The 19,983-nt window shown below is 39.2% G+C and overlaps 1 protein-coding gene and 1 long non-coding RNA gene across 5 annotated transcripts in view; one reads left to right on the top strand and one right to left on the bottom strand.

Moving 5' to 3' along the window:
- LOC138403852 (uncharacterized) overlaps window positions 1-19,983 on the bottom strand; it is a 365,474-nt gene that overhangs the window by 43,419 nt on the left and 302,072 nt on the right. The window lies entirely within an intron of this gene.
- Window positions 1-19,983, top strand: part of LOC117992198 (rho guanine nucleotide exchange factor 17) — a 128,600-nt gene that overhangs the window by 30,433 nt on the left and 78,184 nt on the right. For 3 of the 4 annotated variants that reach the window (XM_034979857.2, XM_069505867.1, XM_069505868.1), the window contains exons 2-3: window positions 11,999-12,103; window positions 13,388-15,398. In XM_034979857.2, coding sequence (XP_034835748.1) covers window positions 12,042-12,103; window positions 13,388-15,398 — 2,073 coding nt within the window. In that variant the 5' untranslated portion in view covers window positions 11,999-12,041. Of the gene's footprint in view, window positions 1-11,998; window positions 12,111-13,387; window positions 15,399-19,983 lie in introns of all 4 variants that reach the window. The other variant, XM_069505869.1, reaches the window with a different exon arrangement.

Raw genomic sequence — 19,983 nt, 5'->3', positions numbered from 1 at the left:
ACCACCAGTCACCAGTGATTGTCGCTATCTGTTATTTACCAACAATTTTTTAAAATAAAAAATAAAAACATATTTCTTTCTACTGCGCATACGAAGGTGGTCAGTGGCTGCAACGAGCGGTTGGTAGGCAGCCGCCACTAGTTGTTGGTGGCCGCTACAATTTGTAAAACTCACACTCGCTGCTGTAAGTAGCGAGTACCCCCAGTGCCCACCACCGGTGGCATGTCGCGAACACTGATGCTGAAATCTATAGAGCGCACTTTGACTTTGCTCAGCCTTAAGACACTGTTAAAACCAGACAGCATTTTATAGCTAGCATAACTCTGTCTCTTTGTAACAGTGTCTTAAGTCTGAGCAAAGTCAAAGTACGCTCTATAGATTTGAGCCTTAGTCGCGAGTGGCCGCCACTCGCTACACTTACGCGGCGATTCCATACAATGTAAACAGCTTGTCGCCAGTCACCGGTGGCCCGTTTGCGCCCAGCCTTAAGTTCAGTTCCAGTACAAGAGTATTTTTAACGCTTCGTACAAACTTATAAATTAAATCATGACGCATCGTCAATTTTTTGAGTAGCTTATAGGCCATAAATCACTTCTTAGTTCTTAGAAAATAATAACATCATCGATATAATAAAAAACCAGTCGAACGGAACATATCAAGTAACTCTGGAATAATATAGGTACCTGACCAGTGAACATGTGATATAACCATATTATTTTCTTAAATGTTTTTTATAATGTGTATCTTCTTTTTTGTGTGCACTTCTTTAACTTTGTCGTATAAATATATCTTATACGGTAAAAAATACTGTTTTTCTGGTTTTTCTAGAGTTTTTTGACATTTTTGAGACATTTTTGGGCTCAAAAGGAAAAAAGAAACCCTTATCTTATAGGATCACTTCGTTGTCCGTCTGTCGTGTCTGTCAAGAGAAGGGAATAAAAACTTATACCTATCATACTTCCCGTTGACCTAGAATCATGACACTTGGCAGGTAGCACTGAGTAAAGGAAAAAATCCGAAAACCGTGATTTTGTGGTAACAAAAAATTAAAATCTTGAATTTGACTAAAACGGTATACCTAATTAATTACAGTAATATAATATGGGCCTCATTAGAAAGCTCAGAATCACTCAACAAGCGAAAGAGAGACTATGATTGGAGAACCGACAGCTCAGAGGGTGGTGAAGGTGAAGTGGAAAAGGCAAAGTGACTTCGCAACGGAAAGCGCAGCGTTGTAAGACCCCCTCTAGGTGGACGGACGACATCAGACGAGTCACTGGGAGCCGCTGGTTTCAGGCGCCGAAAGATACAAGAGACTTATGTCCAGTACCCGTAGTATACTGACTCTTATCTAATTTAATCAATTTTTATGTAATGAGCAACTAATTTTATGAATTAAGCAATTGTATCTATTAATTTAGCTGTAGATTATATTTATTAAATAGTGGTTAATGTTAAAAGTTTGTAATGTAGGTAGCTTATTGTTAACACAATCGGAGACTTACGTAATGCTGTATATGCCTATAATTGATGATTGTAGTAGGACTGGAATTGTTTGTGACATGTTTTTAATATTTGTGAATGTTGTTACAATTTATCGTTGGCATATCTAATAAAAAAAAATAAAAAAAAAATAAAAAATAAGATTTTAAGTCACACCAAACGTTGCTAGAATTCGAGAGTCGAAACACTTCTGCGTTATAGTAAACTGGATCTTAAGTTCCTTGTTTTAAAGCTCAAGTTTGTCTACACATCTACAGCCAGCGCTCCATGCGGAAACCTTGCGAAATTAAAATCAGTGGCATTGAATTTTTGACTTCAATTCAAGGCTCTTTAGGTCCATTTTACTTTGATGTTATTGTGTTTCGATTCTCGAATTCTAGCAACGTTTGGTGAGACGTAAAATCTTATACTACGGGTACAGCTGTGGACGTCTGTCGATTGTACTTGTGAAGACACCATTTTGTTCGACTGGATCGACCGACTATCGACTATTTTTAACAACCCTCTTTTCTTGCAACCGCCTACGGATCTACCAACCATTACGATACGATATTATACCTATGTGACAAAAAATTGTTTTAGTATGTGGCAAGTTGCCAATTCTAATTTTTGTACATTGCTTTTTATTAGGTTAGGAACCTTTTTAACATTAGTGTGAGGTCACACCAGTGGAATGTCTACATAACGGATGTTACAGTACGCGGCAGAAAGTAATGTTCATCGGCCTTTAGAATAACATTTCGGCTTTGTAGAGCGTTCTCTCTGTCAAACATACCTATATAAGGTTTTGTCGGTCTCAACGACATAGACAGTGCTCTACAAATCTGCCATCTTTTTCTAAACATGTACATTACTTTCTGTCGCGTACTGAATCTCCTCTTCTCGACCCATCTGGATACTAGGACTCTTTATCTCTAAAACAACTTTGGAAGCTCATATTTTGATAAATAAGTATAACAAGTTTGATATTTAAACTGAATATGTTTTTTGGGTCCTTAATTTAAATTTGTAAAAAATAGAAAAACTGGACAAGTGTTAGTCGGAATCCCACACGAAGGGTACTATCGTACAAGACTATGTAATTTTATTTTATTTTATTAATTTTGCATGGCAGCCATTTGCATTTCGCCATCTTGCATAAATGAAATTCGGCAATAGAAATATCTGTGAAAATTTCAAGTCTCTATTACAAGTCATGAGATACAGGCCGATACAATGTCTTCGATTAAAAAAATTCAAAAAGAAAAACGCAGGAAGACCCACATAGTGGGGGTACGGAATTCGTATGTGGAAGCAAAAATGTCTGTCTAGACCTGTAGGGCGATTTCGTAAAACCGGCATCAATCATTATCCATTATTACAATCTCAATTGTTGTGATTGGCTGAATTTGTGCGATTCTTGTTGCAACAATGCATTGTAGCCAATAGTGAGTGAGCGTCAACCAATCAGAGGTGATTGCGATCGTGACATTGTAGCTGTAATTCTACCGCAATCGAAAATCGTTTCGCAATCGCAATCTACAAATACTTCATAAGTATTAGGCACCTACTCAGTTGGTATAATAAGAAATTCGTATAGTGTGAAGGCGACTTTACTCATAGTCTATTTTAAATACCCCGCCATACCGTCTCGAAGTTTTTGGCAGCCATTGCCAATAATAATTATTATTTTAATTGTATTTTATTGGTGATAGCTATTATTGTGGTTGCTGGTTCGTAAGTGATGATTGATGATGTATGTTTTCACTTTTCATCCTAACATTTTATTTTTGTATTTTAATTATCCTACTAGCTGATGCCCGCGACTTCGTATGCGTGGATTTAGGTTTTTAAAAATCCCTTGGGAACTCTTTGATTTTCCGAGATAAAAAGTAGTCTATGTCACTCTCCAGGTCTTAAACTATACCCATGCAAAAAATCACGTCCATCTGTAGCTCCGTTGCGACGTGATTGAAGGACAAATCAACAAACCAACAAACTAACAAACAAACACACTTTCGCATTTATAGTAGGGGTAGTGATCACAAATTTCTTTAAATAGGTATCACTTTTAGGGCCAGTTTTACAACCGCCAGTTAAATTTTATCTAACCAATACATTTAGCGTCATGAGAATTTTTGTGTTGAAATCTGTCAAAATATCACATTTATGCATTAAATATTTTTTTATATCTGTGGGTTTCTTACCTTATATTTAGTATACCCACTAACGTAGGAGATCCAGCGTTCAGCGGCAGCACTCAGCAATCCAGCGATGTCGATTTAGGCACTTAAAAGTTACTGATAGGCAGGCAGAACAAAGACGAAACAGCCCCTTAATATTTTAATTTTTAGGTCAAATTAAGAATAACACTAAGTAGTGTTAAAGGTAAACTTAGTTTAAACGATTTAATACACTTTTATTTAAATTCCAAACAGTTTACAAGTCTCGACATTATTAAGCGTCACCAGAAAGTGCATAGAGCCGAACATACCATAGTCTTCTAGACAACTATCATAGTGATTTAAGGATGTGTCATCAAGAAATCTATGTAACAGTTGGTACGTACACCATTTCACCGACGCACGCCTCGTGTAGAATGGCGCGGGTTGCGGAATGGTGATAGTAGCTAAGAACAAATACTAATTATTGTTCTTAGGTTGTTCTTAGGACAACTGACGTAAAAACTAATTATTGTTCTTAAGTTGTTCTTAGGACAACTGACGTAAAATAAGGAATTCAACGTCGCTGCATCAACATGCATCCTACCCCATAAGCCGTTTCAGACAAACGGTTAAATGGTAACAACGTTTTGAACCAAAATATAGCAGAATCCTGCACGTACAGGCCTTTGTGAATTGCGATTCATAATGATCTGTTCACATATTAACAGTTACTAGTTCCATTAAAGACTGGATACTGGACTGCATTGGGTGTCATTCTTTATTAACGTTAGGTATTTCAGTTCATTGAAATACTAATATTAGGTCTTATTCTGATTCACATTTTACTACTATCCCTGGAATGATGGTAACAAGTTTTAAAGAGCTTGTAATAAATAATAGTTATTTTAATAATAATTATGTGGTGATTGAACTTGAAACGGATAAGTTCCAATTTTTATTAAAATCCACATAGAACCGTAAAGTTCGACGAATTGTTTTTGCGATTTGATTGTGAATATAGTAGATACTTTATCAAAGCTCGATTGATGAATAAATAAGCAGGTGGCTACCAATCACGCGAAAACTCTAATCAAAATAATGTGTGAAATGATTAATTAGATTTTAGATACGCTATCAGAAGTGCTCCGAAAGAAATAACCGTACTCAAAAGTTTTGTGCTTTTATCTATTTGACGAGATGAATAATGATGTATAATCAATATTGAAGAGATTTTTTAAATAAAAATATGTTTAAACCTGGGCGTAAAAGGTACAAGTAAACAATTAAAAATGAAAAACTCTGACGATTGACTAAGAAAGCTACTTTCAGGTGATAGTTTAAAAACTATAACCATTCACAGTTAATGAGGAGTATCGTTTATATTATAGAAGATTTATTTAAAAGCCGCTTATAATAAAATAAATGAATAAGAAATCAGAAATATAACGGACGGTTCACATCATTCCATTTGCTGGACCCAATAAGTTATTTCTAGTACTGGATTAGAAGGAATGGCATCGTCTGCATTATTCTATTAGGTATTTCCAGGCACTAGCATTTGGTTGCGCGTGAATTCATTAAATTTTTCCCAAATATAAAACATATTTCCGTTTTCCGGATGCAAGCTATCTCTGTGCATTTTTTTTTAATTGGTGAAATAGTCGAAAAGAAACAAATAAATAAACTAACACTTTCGTATTTACGATATTAATATTATAAAAGCCAATTAAGTGCGTTTATTTGTTGATTTGTTGGTTTTTCCTTTACGGTAGAATATAATAGAATAGAATATATTGTTATTCAAGTTAACTGTTACAAGTGCTTTTGAATCGTCAACTAGTTTAATTTACCACTGGTTCGGAATGCCGTTCCTACCGAGAAGAATCAGCAAGAATCATGTCGCAAGGAAACTACAGATCGGCGAGATTTTCTGTACAAGTATAGTTGAAGCCCTGGAGAGAGATATAGACTACTTTTTATCCCAGAAAATCAAAGAGTTCCCACGGGATTTTTAAAAATCTGAATCCATGTAGACGAAGTCGTGGGCATCACCTAGTTCTTTATTAAATTGTTGGGCTGGAATTAAAAAAAAAAGAATATTAGCCATGTTAAATGACTAATATTCCCCTTTCCTCTCCAACTAAGCGTCAAGCTTGTGCTAGGAGTACTGCTACTCCTAGCACAAGCTAGCTAGTAGGAGTATTCTACTGGAACAGTGTCAATCGGCCTTAAGCTATAAACGGTTCCTAATAAAAATACAAGAACGAGATTTCCTCAGTAGCAGATGCGAGTGTCTCTAGCTACTGAATTAATTAAATCAACACTTTCCCGTCCAATTTAGATAAGGCCCGTGTCCGTGCTAATTTGCACGTTTGTCCGTACACATTTAATTAGTACCAGTATTATAATGAAGACGCCAAACATACTATATATGCATGACTGATAAGGAATAGAAAACCTTCGTCACCTCGACCTTTTTATTAACTCTTTGAATTATAGCTGCATATATTATACTTACTTCTCATTCTGGGAGGAGACTAATGCTCAGTAGTGGGCCAGCGGTGGGTTGACTTGATGACGATTATATTAGGAAGGTTGTCAATCTTAGAAGGATAGAAGACAAAGCTACCTGTTGACATGTGGCTAAAAGAGAAGTAACAACAAAGGTAAACTCAGTTTAAACGAATTTAAGATACTTTTATTTCACTTGCACCAAGACTTGCACATATTTTTCCATTGTGTCGACATCATCAAGCGTCCCCAGATATTTCATAGAGCCGACAAAACCATAGAATTCTAGCCAACTGTCCGTACAAATCCGTACGCTCCTTGCGTACGGATTTGTACATAGACTGATCAATAACTCCGTCTAACAGTACAAACCAAACGTAGGTACCTAATACCTATAGTCCGCGACAGGTAGAGATGGCAATCCGGATATGAGGCGAGGGGACGCCACGCATACCCTCACGTCACCCGCGCTCGCGACCTGTCACCTACTATAGTTTGGTTTGAATATATTAAATAATCGAATTCAATGAAATTTTGTCAAAAGTCACCGGAAAAAGCAGCTAGTCTCTTGTAAAAATTGTATTTTGGAGCAGATACTATGTAATATTATAGGTTCAAGGGTCTATAAGTGGGTCGTCCTTGCGCTGCGGTCGTATCAGCCGCAAACCACAGATTATCTGGACACATTATTTCGTAAGTGATAGGCTGATGCCTAATGCCTGAAATAAATGTATAAATAAGCGCATAAGTGCACTTCCCTTTAGATATAAAGCGTGCTTTACCTACAAACGTTGTTTGGTTTTGAATACTAACCAATAGGGTCTTGGACTGTAGTTACAAAATGATGTGATTTTTTGTATAGTGGTAGTTTATGGGGCTAGAATTTATTATTAGAGAGAATAAATTAAAAAAAATCATGATATTTATTTATTTTTAACATAATAAATTGTTAAAGTCACGTTGTACGGAAAGCGAATAATGACGCCACAATGCGTAAACGACAATTAATATTTTTCAATTTTGTAACATAAAAAAAAATTCCAGTAGAAATTACTCAATCTTTGTATGTCAAAAAATTGAAAATATTTATTACTTACAATTAAATTCAATGAAATGTAGACACTTTGTAAAAACAAAATATATCTGTGTCTGTACTTTTCCAGATTTCTGTAAAAATGTGTTGTTTTGCGTTTTTTTTTTTGGTGTACGTTTAACTTTAACCGGCTGTCATGCAACTGGATCTTAATTTAATAATGCGTTCACTTTTATTTAATTTGGGAGAAGTAGTTAATGTCTTTATTATGCCCTTATTATAAATGCGAAAGAGTGTTTGTTTGTCGGTTTTTTGGTTTGTTGGTTAGTCCTTCAATCACGTCACAACGGAGCAACGGATCGACTTGAACCTGAAGAGTACTTTTTATCCCAGAAAATCAAAGAGTTCCTACGGGATTTAAAAAAAACCTAATTCCACGCGGACAAAGTCGTGGGCATCAGCTAGTTGTATATAAACATACTCGGAATATCAAAAGACCCATCCCATCATATATAAAGAGAGTAATAAAAAAAATGGAAGACGACAATTTAAATGGCATTCACCGGCAATCAGAGATGTAAGGAAGCATTTTTATATCCAAATTGGAATTAATACCTTTGTTGGCCTTGTTGCATCCTTGTTTGAGGTTTAAAAGGAATATTTTTGTTGTAACTACCAGTGATAATTAAATTTTAGGTACCTATTAATTCGATTAGTTTATTTTCCAGATCAAAACTTACGTAATCCATTTTTATGTCCATATCTATCCATACTTTATATTATAAATACGAATGTGTGTGTCTGTCTGCTCGCTTTTCACAGTCAATTAAACGTAAATGGTTTTGATGGTGGGATGGGGACTTAGAGAAGCTTGCATCCCGGGGACATAGACTACCTACTTTTTGTCTCGGAAAATCAAAGAGTCCCTGCGGGATTTTCAAATATCTAAATACACACCAACGAAGTCGCGTGTATCATCTATTTGATATAGCGTCTAGCTTTTATTCCAGAGACAAATATAGGCTACTTTTATTCCGGAAAATCAGAGTTCCGGAATAACCAGTTTATCTGTAATCCGTCGATAAATCAACGTAAAAGGTGAGCCTGAGCACCCTTATTATAAATGCCAAAGACGTGTGTTTGTTTGTTGGCTTGTTGGTTTGTCCTTCAATCACGTCACAACGGATAGACGTGATTTTTTACATGGGTATATAGTTAAAGACCTGGAAAGTGGCATAGGCTACCTTTTATCCCGGGAAATCAAACAGTTCCCACGGGATTTTTTTAAAGCCTAAATCCACGAATACGAATTCGCGGGTATCAGCTAGTGTACCCATATTTTAGTTTGTAATCGTAATCTAATGAACAAAAGCTAATAAATCGTACGCACAAAACCGCAACAAAAATCTTGTATTCAAATATGATGCTACAATAAAACTCGTACAAAAAGTGTTGTTAAAACTTAATTGATTTTTATCACAATGTCATTTCAGATAAATTGACATGATAAGCCGAAGTGTGAAAATGTAAATGTGCTTAATTTATAAAAGTGCCACTTGACTGATACACCTCCATTATTGAATTTAATTGACGACGGAACCTTCGACGGGCCACTAGTTCGAATCCTGGGCAGGAAGTTTCGCGAAAAATAAAGAGATCCAAATAATAAAAAAACCAGCCAAGTATCTACGAGTCAGGCTCGCGCAACGAGGTTTCCGTACTACAGTCGTATTTTTCGACACTGCACGATAATTCAAAGACTATGACAGACTATGAGGCATAAAGAAAAATCTGTTAGTGTTACTGTTATCATTATAAATGCATAATGTATTGCGACATCTATCGTAAACGTCTGAATATATTAAAAAAGGCGGATGTTCTTCCGCCCGCCCAAAAGCTCGGCGCCCTACACGCTTTTCACGGTAAATTCCGCGTTTCACGACAGATGGCGCTATAGTTACATTCAAAACTGAAGAAAATTTTACTTGTTCCCGGTCAGTTCTCGGTACTGCAATCTGCATCGTATTCGTATCTCGTACATTCGATTGACATGAAACTTTGTACATTTGTATAGTTATTTCAACCATGGATTTTAAAACCGTAGATTAAGGGAGTGAACTTGGGGGTGGTCTGTGGGGTGAACCCACGGTGAACCGTACTTTTAACATGACAGTTGACACAAAGAGCACATAATATGACGAGTGCGTTCTATGCATTATAATTACCTTAAACAAAAGCACCATTTTAATTATTTTAACAGACAATTTTAAAGCTATGTTTACATTTAGGTATCATCATTGACTTATACATATATTACTTCGTATGGACAGGGCTATTGAACAAACAAAATGGCACCGACTCAGTGGTGCTTTAGCACCAATGCAACCTCAGTGACGTTTGGATTTCAAACGGGTCGTTCATTAGTATCTAAGAGGTGGCGCCGATTTATTTGGTTCCAAAACCGTGAAAAATTTTGTTCGCTTGACCATACCTATCTTGTCATTTATATCGATGGGTATCATGAAAAATAGATAGAAAAAGCTTTAATTAAAGCAGTTTTAAAAAATTCTTGTTAAAAGCCCTTGTTTCATTGTAGCGTACCCAGGGAAAAATGACCTTTTATTAATTTGAGTTGTTTATATAGGTACCCTAAATGAATCGTGCCCACGTAAAACAGAAAGGTCATAATATTATCATGTTTTAACATCCCGCGGGCGGTTCTTGTTCCAAAGATCAAAGCGATCGCGAGCTTTTTGAAATATGATACGGTCTCTTGTTAAAGGGAAATAATTATAATTATGAATACTTATCATTGTTCTTATTTGAAATATAATTTATAATTTGTCACTAAATTATTGTCGTTTTATTTTGCTTTGTATGTTTCAATGTAATCGTATTTTTGCCAACCGGATGCAAAGGAAGGAGATTTTTAATTGGATGATTGTTTTTGTTTAACCACTTTGACGACCAAAGAAAAGGTGGATGGATTGCGTGAAAGAGGATATGCGTTGAAAAGGGGTGGATAATACCACAGCCTTGAAATATACAGTCCAATTACGAATGTACTGTGGGGTGGGTTGCGGAGGGCGGGCGGCGCGGCCCGCTGCACGCAGATTCGCGTAGTCTGCGTGATTGATGGACGAGGGTTTACGTGAGCGTGGTTTTAAATATTTTAAGTGTCGTTTAGTAAGTTCTATCATAAAATGGTGCATTACTGTTCTGTCTACGGATGCTATACGAATTCTAAACAGAACAAGAGTTTAAAATTTCACAGATTGAACATTATGACACGGATAGCAATAGATTTAGACATGTCATTTTAGTTTAGTTTAGAGATTGTGTACAAGAGAATCGGCCCCAATATAATATTAGGCAATTCCCAGTGGGATCGACGCCTGACATCATAAATTTTATCTAGAGCACTCCAGACAAACACAATAAGGAAAATTTAAAATAACAGTGCATCAATCGACTGTGAAGTGAAAATCATAAAGCTTTCGTTAGGCGATATTATCCTCCTTTACTTTGTTAATGTGAGCTTTTGCCTGTTTAAAATTTTCCTGTTCGCAAACTTTTTCGGATGGTTTGTTACTACATATAAGATTTTAAGTCTCGCCAACGTTGATAGTATTTGAGATTCGAAACACAATAACGTCAAAGTAAAATGGATCATAAGATCCTTGAATTGAAGTCAAAAATGCAATACCACTGATTTTAATTTCGCTTGGAGCGCTGGCTGTAGATGTGTAGACAAACTCGAGATTTAAAACAGGGCAGGTTAAGATCCAGTTTACTATAACGCTGCAGTGTTTCGACACTCGAATACTATAAACGTTGGTGAGACATAAAATCTCGTACTAAGCATACTGTGCTGCTTGTTTGTCGGCAACAGCGTAAATAAATACAGTGAGACTACGTTGACGACCTCTCTGGCGCAATGGTGGGCGCTGTGGTCTTATTAGTAGGAGGTCCCGGGTTCAGGCAGAGAAAATTTGAATTTTATAATTTCTAAATTTTCTCTGGTCTGGTCTGGTTCGGCCGTGGCTGTTTCCACCCTACTGACCAACCAAAAAAATATCTTTACCATGTACCTACCAGTGATGTCGTCCAGTCAGGTATCGTTCACAAGACATGGTACGGGCGGCGTGACAATTACGCCGCGCATTGGTTCTTCACTCATCTTTTCGTTTCATGGGGTGGGATTGGGAGGTCCCAATGGTGTCTTTGATATGTTATGTTTTCTACCACCAAATACATATAGATCGATAATTCGCTCACTAAACAGGTTATTTTTATTGACCACTACTTGATGCCCACGACTTCGTACGCGTGGATTTAGATTTTTAAAAATACCGGGGAAATTCGTTGATTTTCCGGGATAAAAAGTAGCCTATGTCACTCTCCAGGTCTTAAACTATACCCATGCAAAAAAATCACGTAGATCCGTTGCTCCGTTGCGACGTAATTGAAGGACAAACCAGCAAACAAACACACTTTCGCATTTATAATAAGGGTACATACCTACTAACTAGCTGATGCCCGCAATTTCGTACGCGTGGATTTAGGTTTTTAAAAATCCCGTGGGAACTCTTTGATTTTTCGGAATAAAAAGCAGCCTATGTCACTCTCCAGGACTTAAACTATATCTATGCAAAAAATCACGTCAATCCGTTGCTCCGTTGCGACGTTATTGAAGGACAAACCAACAAACCAATAAACCAACAAACAAACACACTTTCGCTTTTATAATAGGAGTAGTGATATCTAGGATATCTATGTATTAATATAGTGTTGTTTATTGTTACAGGTGTGTGGGTAGAGGGCGCAGCATGCGCGGTGTCACGTGATCAATGGCGACCGCGCGCCCCCGCTCCCCGCAAGATGGCCTCCGAAGACGACGCGAGCTCTCCAGGTCCCCTGTATTTACCGACTTTTTTTTTACTACCCTCCTATTTTCACACTTTGCACGTTAAGCATAACCCCTATTTTCACTAACAAGGTGTCACTGCTATGTACAGTACGCAGCAGAAAATAATGTACATCGACCTTTAGAAGGAGATAGCGGATTAGTTGTAGAGCGTTGTCTCTGTCGTTCAGACTTCAAACCGACAAAACGTCATGGAGGTATGAGTGATAGAGACAAAGCTCTACAAAGCCGAAATGTCATTCTAAAGGCCGATGTAAATTATTTTCTGCCGCGTACCTACTGTAATAATTAGCGAGCTCACGATTCCCACAAGTTGGCATCCGAAGACTTCGTGACCTCCCCAGGAACACTTGAATTAGATGAAGGCCCTCAGAGGTGGGCCTTCATTTAAATCATGTATTCATGATTATATTTATTTCATAGGTATCTTAAATTGTAGACGATAGAGACATTTAAAAATTGCACGCTTTTTTTGAAAATATGAAACTTTATTTTCTATTTTCATGTCTCTCTAATTTGATCCTTTAGCTTTGTAATTTAGTTCAAGGCTTTTGAAATGAGGTTGTAAAAATACAAGAAAATAATTTGTATCTAGAGATGGATATAAACATCAGAGATTCCTCTAAATCACTGGCCCGTCTGACTCAGCGCATTAAGTATAAATACTTCAATCACGATAATATTTCACGTGTAGCATGGAGATTGGAGGTGTATTCACGTCTCCTCTAGTTGCTCTCGCTTTAAACACGATTTGTCTTTCCTTATCTAGATGCAATTCGAGGAATTCAATTAATATCACAAGCATAACTTGTCCTCTGCAACGAGATCCAACATGTAAACATTGTTACGAGGTCGCGGATTGCCAACGCCCGCCTATTTATACCTCGGGCGTCTTCCGTCTGTCTGTCTGCCACCTGCTGTCCTCACGTACATCGCGAGGAAATTTTTGTACTCCGACGTTTATGTCTGTCCTCCACGCACGACCGTCCAGTGCTTTGGTCATGCGTGAGAAAATAATTTGGGCTCCATGCAAACGGAACCGCTCCATGTTGCCCGGCTCCGCGTCCATAGCGTTCGGCTCATCAAAGGGAAGCACGTATAGGAATCATCTGGTGCGATATAAACGTTGGTCAGAGTGGGTCGCGGGGAATCCTCCCGGAATTCAGCGTCGAGTCGCGGGGGAAGCTGGCCCGCTCTAAATCCGTCGCACTCGCCGCCCGACCGCTCGGCGGATTACACGTTACGCTAAATATATCGGCGTGTGCGCAGGTCGCCGTACGTGACGCTGGGTGCGGTGCGCTACACGGTCCGCCGCGTCCCGCCGCCGCGCGCCTGTCCCTGCCGCTGCTGCTCCGAGGAGGCGGTGGCGGCGTGCCTCGGCCGCGCCAAGCCCGACCGCCGCACGCTGGAGCGTTTCCAGCGCCGCCTGGGCCGCGGCTCGCGCGACGAGGCGAGAGCCTCGCGCCACCAGCTGCTGCGCGACCTCACCGAGCGCCTCAAGCCGCGCACGCACAGTGCCACGCCACCGCCGCCGCCGCCTCCGCCGCCACCGCCGCCACACTCGGCGCCCGTGCTACCACCCGTGCCACCGCCGCGCACGCGCCACCGCCACAGCCCCGTGCGCGGCGTCTCCGTCGACCGCTGCGATGACTTCGACGCTGACCAGATCACTCTAGTTCGCGTCGAACCTCGATCCATCATCGGCTCCTACGCCCAAAAGACAATACCATACCGAAGCGCGTCCTTCTCCCAGGGCGATTTTGCGCAGGAGAAATACTATCGCGGAAAGCAACCTTCCATTTTCGACTTTGGAAAACGAACAAAGAGAAAAGATGATGTCGAATCGCCGCCAGGTCGCGACGACATTACGACGACTGTGACAGAGGAAAATGTGACCGAAGGCGGGTCTGTCGCGTCGGTGGACTCCGCCGTGGGCTCAGACGAAGGTCTGATCGTGAACGCGTCGCCGGCTCCGCGAAGCTCGCCTCCGGATTCAGTGCACAAGCAGCTGAGTTTGCGGTCGTTAACGCATCCGCTGCCCCGTCGCGTGCCTCCTGTGCGGGAGGAGAGCTCGGTCGATGGCGGAGGCAGTCTGCCCGCGTTGATGCCGCCGCGAGTTTTACACGAACTCCGTGAAGAAAGTGACGGTTCACAGGCTGACAGTGCGCAGGCGCACAGTGAAGGAACGTCGCCCTTCGAACCCGCTCAGCCTTTCGCGTTCCCTCCCCTCCCAGCCCCACCCTCTAACATTTGTGTGAATGTGGACTGTGAATGTGTAAACTTTCCGCCTCGTAAGGAATCCGTCAGTGATTTTGATGATTCTATTCCTATACCTGTGCCGGTTTATGAGTGTATAGTGAAACAGTGGTCGAACGATCTGCCGGAAGAGGCGCAGCGTTCGGATGTAGCGTCTGATGGATCATTAGATAGGGACAAAGAAGACGAGACTATAACGAGTGAGCAAGTTGCACATTTGCTAGCAGCGGTACAGAACCCGTGCTCACCGGCCCCAATAAGTGTTAGGGAAAGACGACGGCCGCTCGATAAGACGAAAAGGAGAAAAGGTATCTATATAACGACGGCGAGCGATGATGGGGGTGAAGAAGACCCTCCCACTTCTTCAATAAATGGATCGAAGCGAGAAAGCAGTGACGCGTCTCTTTCAGATATGCGTTTATCAGCTGAAGCCAGAACGTCTTCTTTGCTCGGAGATAAATCTGACGATTCTTGCACGAATGGACCTCCGAGTCCTTGTGAAGGTACAATGCCTATGTGGCCAAGGTCGGAAGAGTTGAGGAATAGACGGGCGAGGTTGTCCCATCAAAGTTCAGATGAAAGAGACGAAGATACGTACCGCGTGAGAAGAAAATATGGAGTTACATCTCGTGGGGACTCTCCGTCGGAAGCGGAGAGCTATGCTTGCTCACGAGATCGAACCGCTTCTCCTTCTCCTTATAGCCCATCGGATACATCAGACGTTGAACCGAGACGGCATTTTGATAAATGTTGTTTAGAACCTATATATCGATCGGTCGAAGTGGGTCGGAGGAGTTTTTCGGACGCAACAGTACCTAGTCGAAAAATAAGCACCGGTGCATTGCCCAACCCTAGTAATAGGTTGAAAGGAGTAACACATGTGAGAGCTACGTCATCACCTTCAAAATTGGCAGGAGTCAAGTCGGGCACCGACTTGTTGGCTGAACTTCTGCGGGGCAGTTCTGAAGCTCTGTCAAATTCTGCCACCTTCGACAACGTGATCCTGACTCTGCATCAGCACAATGTAAGTACCTAGACTATATTTTTTTACTTAACTACCTTACTTAGAGTAGGCACTTAATTTTAGAGTGGCAGTCCGTTTCACGCCACGTCACGCCACGTTTGTGTAGTCAAAGTAATTCGTAGTATTCAATGACAACAGACTATAAATACCCGACAACATGTCGCATTTGTTGTTTGTGATGTTTTGGTCATACTTGCGAAAGTAAATACGATTTTGTTATAATTCAATGGCAATTCACTCTTTATCTACTGAGATTTCACCTGGTAGTAAGTAACGATGTAGTCAACGATTAATGCGTGAAAAGGGTATATACATGTCTATGTTTGAAGCACGTACGGTGATGTGATTGGTTTACAAGAGAATTTTTTTCATTGTCCTTTTAGAGTAACTATACTAGGACACGTGCGCGTGCAGTTGATTTTTGAGTCTTGATAGCTCAAGCCCGTGACTGCAGTTGAATTTGTGAACCAAAGAACTATTAACAATTCACTGCAATCGGAGTTAACTGCTCGAGCGGTTTCGTGCATGACAGTGAAAGGAAAATTATTGTAGTTCGCTATGCTGCTCGCTACTTCAAGCAGTCAGTCATGTCTGCTTCGAGTTATTGGGCAGCTCTTTTTCTGCTATTATGTCATGTTTTCATGTGTATTGAATCATATATGCACTCTAATTCTGTGTATGTACTATTAGCACGTTTCTTGAATCATATTATTCACAGCCGAATAATATCGTTGCAATTTTTAAGTCCTACGCTATTCTTACGAGGTACGTACTCTCAACAAGTATATTTGGAAACAGAATTAAGAATCGTGTTATAATGTTTATCTTTGCGGAAAACAGTACAGATGCGTTTGTGTTATTGGCAAAATTCAGTGAATTTATTTTCTTAGTCATTACCTACATATGCACTTTTGTTTTTTACAACGACTAGCAGACCAGTACGCTTAGTACGAGATTTTAAGTCTCACCAACGTTGATAGTATTCGAGTGTCGAAACACTTTCGCGTTATAGTAAACTGGATCTTAACCTGCCTTGTTTTAAAGCTCAAGTTTGTCTACACATCTACAGCGAGCGCTTTAAACGGAAACGTGAAATTAAAATCACTGGCATTGAATTTTTTACTTTAATTCAAGGCGCTTTAGGTCCATTTTACTTTGACGTTATTGTGTTTCGATTCTCGAATTCTAGCAACGTTTTTGGTGAGACGTAAAATCTTCTACCGCACTGCCTCCTGCTCTGCCTTCATCCGTTTTGAATTTTCAAAAGCCCATTCTTAGTAAAAGTCTATGCTATGGAGAGAAATTCCATGCAAAATCTAAAGTTTTTAGACCCCGCAGTTTAAGTTTTATGTTGATAATAATAATTTGCGTTAATCAGTTTCTTCTTTTATACAGTTTTTTTTTTAACTGGGACGGTATGGGGAATCCGATACAGGGAGACTGTCTTAGGAAACTTTAGTCCTTTTTTTGTGCAAAACTGTTTTGGCATAGTCATATTTTTTTGTTTTTGGTCAAGCGAGAGCTATCCATAAAAATCAATGAAATTGACTAATTTTTTTTAACGCTGATTGACTCAATTTCTAACGTTGGTTTACAAGCAATTTCTGTGCCATTGCATTAGGATGTTTTACCAGTCTGCGTGTAGGTATTTTGTGGAATACTTGTTCACTTCCTCTTTGATTGTCGGCATTAAAAAAAAGTAGGTATCTGAATGTCTTTTTCTTATTTCTAAGGAAATAGATATCCTTACTGTAGCCTCTCAATATATTTATAATAACATAATTTTTGTAAGACAAAATATTCTTAGTTACAAGAAAATTGGTGATCTACACAATAGGCTAACTAGAAACAGATACAAACTTGCAGCTCCTGCCTTCCGCCTCAGGAAAGTCCAAAAGTCATTTGTGGGTATGGGTATTACCTTTTATAATAAAATCCCGCAAACTATTTTGGACTTACCTTTGCACAAGTTTAAAAAATCTATTAAAAATATGCTCTTGAAAAACGCATATTCACAATTGAAGATTATCTAAATGATAAAATTGTTCCAGCAACGCACAAGACTGCAAATACTATTTTATACATGGCATAATCTTGTACCTATATCAAATATTTGAAAAGAGCAACCGCCGACTTTCTTGCTGGTTCTTCTCGGCAGGAAAGGCATTCCGAACCAGTGGTAGATGCATCCGACTATTCGTAAGTACTTGTAAAAGTTTATACGAATAAAAAAAGATTTTCATTTCATTTCATTTCATTTTCATTTCATTTCATTTTCATATAACGATTTCAATATAACTGGATCTTTTAAAAAAGATCATAGTATACGAGAAATATTATAAAAGATTTTCGTTTACGGATTCGCTTAATCCGAGATCAAATTCATGGTCAGAGTTTAAATACGTTGTACTCGTCTTCCCCAAAGTCTCTCAGGCAGGCCAATGTCGAATCACGCTACAGCTGCTCACGAAACATACAATTTTAAGGGTGTTTGCGTTTATTATTAGATACTTATTCGACACTGAACTCAGGCAGTTGAGTGGGATTTTTACGCGAATCCGAGAAATTGTCGAATCAGTTTTATTTTAATTCGTGAGACATGACAATTAACTCAACGTCCGTGCTAGCTAGCTAGCTGAATAATCTACCTCTGTACAGTTCTTGCAATTTACGAAGGCTACTGAACTTTACTTGTGGTAATGTCGTTTTGCGTAAGTTTGCGTGAATGTCGGACCAATCAGTCGCGAGCAAGCGCTGTCAAACGCACACATTTAGTGTACCTTAGTACGTATACCGATACGACTTAAACACAAGCATGAGTCAGTGGCCTTCGTGAAATGCAAGAACTATATCTACAGATATAACGCGCAAAATTTAACCTCACTCACACGGCATTTTAACTTTTCGTGTCAGATTTCATGTCAAAAGTAAACGATTTTAGTCCTTATTTTAAAGGTGAACCGTACTTTTGACCTGACAGTTGACCCATAGAGTTAAAATGGCGCGTGTGAAGTCATTTTTTACGGACTATACACGGTGTCATATAGTTTATGGCTCCAGGACACATTGGCTCAATGGGTCAATGGTTTGGTAAGTGCCGGTCAATGCGTAAGTGCTGTTTGTGAATTGCGTCAGTCTGTCCTTAGACATTTTGTCATCATCATCAAAATCAACCCATCTCTGGCTAATTACTGAGGACGGGTCCCCTCTCAGAATGAGAAGGGTTTTGGCCATAGTTCACCACGCTGGCCTAGCGCGGATCGGCAGCCTTCATACACCTTTTAGAACATTATGGAGAACTCTGAAAAGTTAAAAGTGCGTGCCCGAGATCGAACCCCGAATATAGAGATTGACGTTTTAACCACTAGGCTATCACCGGTTTTTTAAACTTTCAAATACACAGGTATAGTTATACCTACTATAGTCTGAGATAGGTTGAGATGGCAATCGCGGTATGAAGCGGGGGACGCGGACGTCCCGCACACCCCTACGTCACCCGCACTATCTCGCACCGGGCTAGAGCGAGCATTTGACCAGTCGCGTACCTTTCATTGTTTACATTGCCTTGCGTAACTTTACAAAAAATTTTTTACAAAAAAAATAAAAACCGACTTCGATACACAAACACTAAAAATTGAAAAATAATTTAATTTATTACCGAATATATTATGTATACAAGAGTTAATATAGTTCCATAATAATACTTTTTGGTGCCGGTGCCAATTAGCTTTAGCTGCGCGAATCGTCTAGACTTCATATTTTTATGAGACTCCACAATGGCAACTCATTGGCACCGACCCCAAAAAATATTATTATGGAACTATATTAACTCTTGTATACATAATATATTCGGTAATAAATTAAATTATTTTTCAATTTTTAGTGTTTGTGTATCGAAGTCGGTTTTTATTTTTTTTTGTAAAAAAAATTATTTCACAATTTTTAGTGGTCCCATGGAATTATGCTATGACTGGTTAAAAATCTACTGTTTACTAAGCTATTACACTGATCGCGAGCAATTTACTCTTATCCGTTGAGGAGTTCCAGTATCTATCTTCGAAGATGTTCATCAGATCTTCACCAAATTTAAATGGGACCAACTTTCAAGTATACCCTTTCAAACAAAAAAAGAATTTTCAAAATCGGTCCAGGCGTCTTCGAGTAATCGGGGAACATACATAAAAAAAAAAAAAAAGATTCCGACGAATTGAGAACCTCCTCCTTTTTTTGAAGTCGGTTAAAAATGTAACTCAATAAAATCTGGGTCATTATAAAACCAGCAGCACTTTCCTGATAATAAACCTACCTTTTAATTGTCACCTTTAACAAATCTCACTCGTAATATTGATTAATTGAATGCAGTAAGTTTTCCTGTTACTTTCCCTTTTAATTAAAACATGAAAGTATAAAGTCAATATTTGGTCATTGTTGCGTTTTGGAGTCATGTGCGTTTTAAGTAATAAAATGTCACTTGCTTTAACGGCGAAGGAAACCATCGTGAGGAAACCTGCATGCCTTAGAGTTCTCCATAATGTTCTCAAAGGTACACTTCACCCACGCTCGCCCGCACGTGTGCGGGTGTGGG

Source organism: Maniola hyperantus, chromosome 21, assembly GCF_902806685.2.
Source record: "Maniola hyperantus chromosome 21, iAphHyp1.2, whole genome shotgun sequence".
Classification (NCBI taxonomy): Eukaryota; Metazoa; Arthropoda; class Insecta; order Lepidoptera; family Nymphalidae; genus Maniola; species Maniola hyperantus.
The sequence above is the reverse complement of the archived record's forward strand: the minus strand, read 5'-3'. Positions and strand labels throughout refer to the sequence as shown.